This window comes from Amborella trichopoda, chromosome 12 (genome assembly GCF_054954075.1).
Source record: "Amborella trichopoda isolate Santa Cruz 75 chromosome 12, AtrichopodaSantaCruz75HAP2 v2.0, whole genome shotgun sequence".
In the NCBI taxonomy this organism is placed as follows: Eukaryota; Viridiplantae; Streptophyta; class Magnoliopsida; order Amborellales; family Amborellaceae; genus Amborella; species Amborella trichopoda.
Genome location: NC_142347.1, coordinates 18819078 through 18825901, shown reverse-complemented (window position 1 = coordinate 18825901; position 6824 = coordinate 18819078). Strand labels below are relative to the sequence as shown.

Below are 6824 nucleotides of genomic sequence, written 5' to 3'. Positions count from 1 at the left end.
AGGTTCGTGCATGGTGCTGCCATCACCATGCACTTTCAGTCAGAAAGAAACAGTGAGAAAGATCGAGAAGAAGAGAAAATATAAGAAGGAAGAGAGAGGATGTTAGACACACAACGCTGCCATCGCCGTGTGGGTTAAAGAAAGAGAAAGAGAAAGAAGAAGATAACATGCACAACTTTGCCACAACCGTGCGTGTTCACAGAGAAGAAGAGAGAGAAGTCGAGAAAAGAAGAAGAAAGAAAAGAGAGAGGAAGCAAGAGAGAGACAAGAAAAGGGGGGAAAGAGGAAGATAGAGAAGAGAGGAGGACAGAGAAAGAGAGAGATCAAAGGAGGAGAGAAAGAGAGAGATACGAGAGGAGGAGAGAAAGAGATAGAGATGAAATGAGGAGAGAGAAAGAGATAGAGACAAGATGAGGAGAGAGAAAGAGAGAGACGAGATGAGGAGAGAGAAAATTATCTTACCGAAGGGTACCAACTTTTTTATTTTCTCTCCTCTCTCTCTCTCTCTCTCTCTAAGACCCAAGCAAAAGCATGGAATTTATTGATCAATTGAAAGTATGAGGGGATTAGGGGAAGAACCTTTTACAATTAAGTTTAACATGTATTTATAGAATTGGGCTCAAACATGGGTGGATGCCAAAAAACTATCTCAATTGATGATAATTACAATTTAAATGAATTAAAATAAATTCTAAAAATGGGTGAAAAATGACTGTTTTGCCCCTACCTGACAATACGTGAATTCTAAAACAGTCCCTACTACTGCCCTAAAACATACATGATCTTTTGTGGATAATCCGGGGTTGCTCTAATGCTCATTTTTTTGAAAGATGATTGTTTTCTTGTAAGGCTCGGCATGGCGATCGATTTGATACCAACTTCGAGCCATGGATCGTGTTTTAAAGCCACGATCGTGCAACTTGAAATTCGGATGAATATTGAAAAATTCGAATCGATAGTGTGCTCGTTTCTTGATGTTTTTTGATGATTTATTCGCTAGATCACATTAAGCATGCCATCATGATCACGTGACAACAAATGTAGCTTGATTTCGAGCTCAGACGAAGATTTCGTAACTTTTTGGCTTATGGCTGAAATCTGAAATTCTAACGTCAGAATTTACAGTCACTTTATTGGATTTGTGTGTGAAATCTGACCATGCATCATGTATGGGGATTCGAACCATAGATAGCCCTAGACCTTATGCACACGATGGAATTGGTCTCACGTCAATCCAACTCATGAGTGCCGTGATTTAACTGCTCGAGCGAGGCATGTCACTGCTGATTTTTTTGCAACTTTCTTCACGGATCAACAACTTCTCTCTAACATTTCTCCTTGTTCGAGCGTCATCACAGGGTGTTCCACATATCAAAATGCTCGTCTCAACGAGACGAACACGCTTACAAAATTTGAATGCGATCTGACTCGGGACGAATGAGATATGGCCCCTAAAAGTCACTACCCATGAATGTAAAAACAACCATCTTTAATGGTGATTTGGTGCAGGGAGGGCGCACAGGAATAGTGTGCGACCTACCCCTTTTTGGTCTTTTACCCATAACATTATCTTGGAGTGCCCAATTAAGCTGAAACTTGACCCATAGGGGTTTTCGACCATGCCGGATCCATTGGCGGTAGTCTCATAGCAATTTAATGCACTGAAAATGTAGTTATAACTACGGGGTCCGTTTCATGGTGCTAGCGATTGATTTTTCTGAAATTTTTTCTTAGACATGACAAAACTTGGCATGTGGCCTTTTAAAGTGCTTGAGTGTTATGACTTATTCTAGGGAAATTCTGAGGCTGTCGAGAATTCCACTGTATGTCAAGGCTTTATTGACAGACGTCCTCTTTATTTCGCATCAGGGACCTAAGGTGTTGAAAAATATCTTCAAACAATGGTGTTGGTCACAAGTTACCCAAACGATGCTAGTCTCAAGTTACGCAGATGATGGTGACTTGTGTTCGGGCCTCGGATCTGGGCCTGACTCGGTCCCGATCCTTGATGCATGAGGTTTCATGGGCGGTGATAAACCTCCATTCGGGGCCTCTGGTCTGAGCCCGACCAAATCCGGCCTATCGCCTCTTGATCTTTAAAGATGTGACTGGTATTTCTAATTTGTGAGGGGTATTTGAGGGAAGCGTCACTTATATAAGGGGGTAAACCCCCTTTTCATCATTTTATTGAAAGTAAAAATGACTAAGGTAATTTTATCAGTGTGAGAGAGAGCGGGAAGCTTCTGGCTAGGAGTCAGGCAAGGAACACAAGACACTCGTGTGAGGGTTGCAGGATTCTTCTGATGAGAGTGTGAGAAATTTCGATTGGACACTCGCGGGGAAGTGTCCAGCAAATAAAGTTTCAGATGAGTCACACATGGAATAAGGGACTTTCGTAGAAGTCACTGCTGTTGGCCGATAAGAGTTGAGGGAAGCAGCGGTTTTCAGGAGTTTGTCGGGATTCCGACAGTGGTTTTGGGAGGACCTGAGAAGGGGTGGAAGTTGCAGCAGGGGGCTGCCGGTGAACTTACACTATTGTTTTGGAGTTTTCTTGTGGTTTAGAGGAGAGGGGGGAGGTCCACCAGTAGGTTTACGGCAAGTGAAAGGTGGTTTCCCGGTGGGAAATGAATGGCCACCGGGAGGTGAGCAGTCATTGGGACGAAAGGTCTTCGACAGCGAACATTCACCGAAAGGCAAATAGTCACGAGGAGTCGAAGGGTCTTGAGGAGTTGAAAGGTCACATGTGGCTGAAGGGATGCGGGAACCAAAGGGTCACAAGGAAACAAAAGGTCTCGAGGAAGCTGGATAGTCACCATCGCTAGCAATCAAAGAGTTGCGAGTGAACATGCTCGGCAATAGAGAACACAGTCGACGTTAGTCCTCAGGAAACACAGCCGGCGTTGGGCCTTAGAAACACAGCCAACGAGCCGGCGCTGGCTTCACGCGGCGCTAGTCAGTGCCTTAGCCACGCATGGCCTGCAACATGACGCGCATGGTGTTAGTCATGCTCGGTGGTTGCTGTTCACTCGACGATCCTTTCATGAACGAAAGCAAGTTGTGATCAGCTGAGTCATATCAGGCAGCAGTCATGCACGGCGATAAGTTGCGCCCAACGATGATCGTGCATGGCAATGACTAGCGCAGGCAAAGGGTGGTGAATAATGGTAAGGCCTGGCTTATAGAATCTGTTGAAGGCCAAGTCCTCCAGCACACTTGTAAACTTCATGTTGTTCTGTGGAAGGGTGCTCATTGTGAAGAGGGCGTGCTTTCCATCATAGGCCAGTTCCTTGCCAAAAGGGTCTGCTTTGTATGTTTGATATACTCGATCTAAAACCCTTCTACCCTCTTGAGGTGGGAGCAGCTTTTTGACATGTAACCGTCCTCTTTTCCTCAGATGCAAGAGCAACGCTGCAGTCAACTGCTTCTCTTTTCTTCAGATGCAAGAGCAATGCTTGAGGTCAACCGTCTTCTTTTTCTCAGATGCAAGAGCAGCGCTGGGGCCAACTGCTTCTCTTTTCTTCTGATGCGAAAGCAATACTGCATAATAGATTTGTAACCTCCCTAATAATGGGCTTTTTGGCTTGTAACCCCTTCTAACAATAAAAGAGTTTGAATTTTGTTCAAATTGTCTTGCTTCTTTTCTTTCCCTCTTTTTACCTTAACTTTTATTCGTACTCCCTTTTTGCCGAGTATTGAGTCTTTTGAGAGCGTATCAAGGATAATACTTCTTTAGATATCGCCCATTGATGGGGGCCATCGCCTCCTCTTCGTTAGGGTGTGCCAGTATGTAAGCCCCATTTAGCGAGACTTTTTTAATTATAAAGGGGCCTTTCCATTTCGGTTCAAACTCGCCTTAACGCTGGTCATACATGATGATCGGCCTCTTCAAAGCTAGAACCAGATCCCCATGTGCAAATGAGCGAACCTTGACTGATTTTTCAAAGGCCCTCCTCATTCTCCCTTGGTTGAGTTCCAGATTTTGCTAAGCTTCGAGCCTTTTCTCATCAAGTGCATCTAATTATTGATACCAAAGCTTAACTCTCTCATCTTCAGCCAGTCCTTGATGTATGGCGACCCATAACGAGGGTAGTTGAATCTCGAGGGGTAAGACTGCTTCACCCCCACAGACTAAGGAATCTGGCGTGGAATCAGTGGCATTTCGTGTTGTGGTACGACAGGCCCACAATGCTTCAGGAAGCTTCTCATGGCAGTTCGTTTTTGTCTTTGATACTGACTTCCTTAAAACGCTGCATAGGGTTTTATTGAAAGCTTCAGCTAAAACGTTCGCTCGAGGGTGGTACATAGTTGAGTACTTCCACTCGAAACCAAACTGGTTAACCAAGTGATCAATGTGATGACTTCTTAATTGAGGACCATTGTTAGATATAATCTAGTCAGGCACCCCAAACCAGTATATGATGTGATGCCACACGAAATTGGCCACCGTAGCCCCAAGAACTTGCTTGAGTGGGACCGCATCAGCCCACTTAGAGAAATAATCTGTTGCCGCTAGAATAAAGACATGACCCATTGTGGAAGGAGGGTCAATAGGCCCTACAATGTCTATACCCCATTGCGAAAAGAGCCATGATGCCACTGTAGGGTCCAAGGGCTCTAGAGGCTAATGAATGAGGCTCGAGTGCATTTGGCACACATGGCACCTCTTGGCATAGTTTAAGGAGTTAGTAGCCATCAAAGGCCAATAATACCTCAATCTGCGTATCCGCTCATAGAGGTTAGGGCCAAACTGATGCAATCCACAGATGCCTAAGTGCACTTCTCCAATGCCTTATTTGCTTCTTGCAAGTCTACACATCTGAGAAGAATTTCGTCAAAAGATCGACGGAAAAGAGTATTCCCTTCAACGAGGGTGTACTTGGTAGACATTTGGTGCACATTATTGTGCTCAGTACGATCTTCAGGCAGTCTACCACGCTTTATGAAATTGATGATTGGCTCGCTCCAATCTTTCACTTGCTCAATTTCTGCACACATTGGATCGAAGAACTCTGGTTCTTGTTTTCTAATATCAGCTCCCTGACTTTGCTCCATTTCTTGCTCGGCTTTAATGACTTCTTTGGCTACCAGAAGTGCCTCGAATGGATAAGGTAGGAACTTAGGAAAGAGAATTCTCCCATCATCTGCATCCACTTCGGTACTCAGCTCAATGTGTCTCCATTTTGCCACCCAAACGGGCGTGGACCCTTGTGAGGACAGATGAATGGTAGCTCTAAGCTTTGCAAGTGCATCAGCTTGCGAATTCAACCTCATGGGGAAGTGACTTAAAGAAACACCCTCAAATTGAGCCATATAGGATGTTGCAGTATCATGATAAGGCTTGAGGGTATCTTTTCTCATGTCATAGATCCCCTTAAGCTGCCGAATAACCAACTTGGAATCATCGAAGATATTAAGTTTTTTCAAGTCTAAATCAAAGGCTATCTCCAACCCAATTATAAGGGCTTGATATTCTGCCTCGTTGGGAACCGACTTTAGTGAGAGTGAAGGATAGAGGAAGCATCCCTCCTTTCGGAGCCATGAATACCACTCCGACACCTCCTCGATCAGATTGGAAGGCTCCGTTGAAGTACATCTCCCAAGCATGAGTAAGTTCTGAATAGAATACTTCTTCATCAGGGAGATCACTTGATAAAGGTGACTCTGCCCTTACAGGATGTGCTGCGAGAAAATCAGCCAGGTCTTGACCCTTGACAGCCTTTTGTGGTACATATGTATGTTAAATTCCATCAGCAATAATACCCACTTAGCAAGGCGTCCTGACAAGCATGGGCGTGTCATGAGAAACTTCACAAGGTCAGCTTTTGATATGAGTTTTACTTCATGACCAAGCAAGTAGTGGTAGAGCTTTTGTACCCCAAAGATTAAGGCCAGGAACATTATCTTGATAGGGGGATAATTCTTCTCAACCCCTTGCATCCTACGGCTGAGATAGTATAGGGCGGTCTCTTTCCCCTTGTCGTTGTTTTGCATCAATAATGCCCCGAGAAACTCATCCAAAGCGGTGATGTACATGATGAGCAGTTTTCCCAACACCAGTGTAGAGAGCACTGGAGGGTTGAGTAAGTATCGCTTGATGTCATCAACCACTACTTGGCATGCTTCATCCCACACGAATGGAGTATCCTTCTTTAACAGGTGTGTAAAAGGCTTACAGCATCCTGAAAGGTTCGAGATGAACCTGTGGTTATAAGCCAGCTACCCTTGAAGGGAGTGTAGCTCACACAATGTAGTTGGTGGTGGCATTTCCTAGATTTCCTTGATCTTGATTGGCTCAACTTCCAACCCTTGGTGTCCAACAATGAACCCCAAGAACTTTCCTGAATGCACACCGAAGTGCATTTCAACGGGTTCATCTTGAGCTGATGAAGGCGTAACCATTTGAAAACCTTTTCTAGGTCTCGTATGTGAGCTTCTTTCTTTTCGGATTTCACCACCAAGTCGTCTACATAACATTCGATCTCCTTGTGCATCATATCTTTAAAGATGCTTGTCATCGCTCTCTGACACGTGGCACTGACATTATTCAATCTGAAAGGCATCATTATGTAGCAGAAGACCCCTTTTGGAGTTAAGAAGGTGGTGGCCTCTTCATCTTCTAGTGCCATTCGTATATGATTATATCAAGAATATCCATCCATGAAGGAGAAGATCTGACAATAAGCCGTGGAGTTGATGAGAATTTCTGTAAATGGCAACATGAAGTCATCCTTTGGGCAAGCGGCATTCAAGTCACGAAAGTCAATGCAGACCCTGATTTGGCCATTTTTCTTCTTGAATGGTACAATGTTGGCCAGCCATTTTGG

At 44.4% G+C, this 6824-nt stretch overlaps 1 protein-coding gene across 1 annotated transcript; it reads right to left on the bottom strand.

Moving 5' to 3' along the window:
- Positions 1-4767: 4767 nt before the first annotated feature.
- Positions 4768-5310, bottom strand: LOC148779481 (uncharacterized). Its single transcript, XM_088852662.1, has one exon. It carries the CDS (start codon positions 5308-5310, stop codon positions 4768-4770), a length of 543 nt encoding a protein of 180 aa, XP_088708788.1.
- Positions 5311-6824: the final 1514 nt, after the last annotated feature.

Excerpts from the sequence above, each read along its gene's own strand:
- LOC148779481 (XM_088852662.1), bottom strand. The coding sequence starts at position 5,310 with ATGGCTCAATTTGAGGGTGTTTCTTTAAGTCACTTCCCCATGAGGTTG.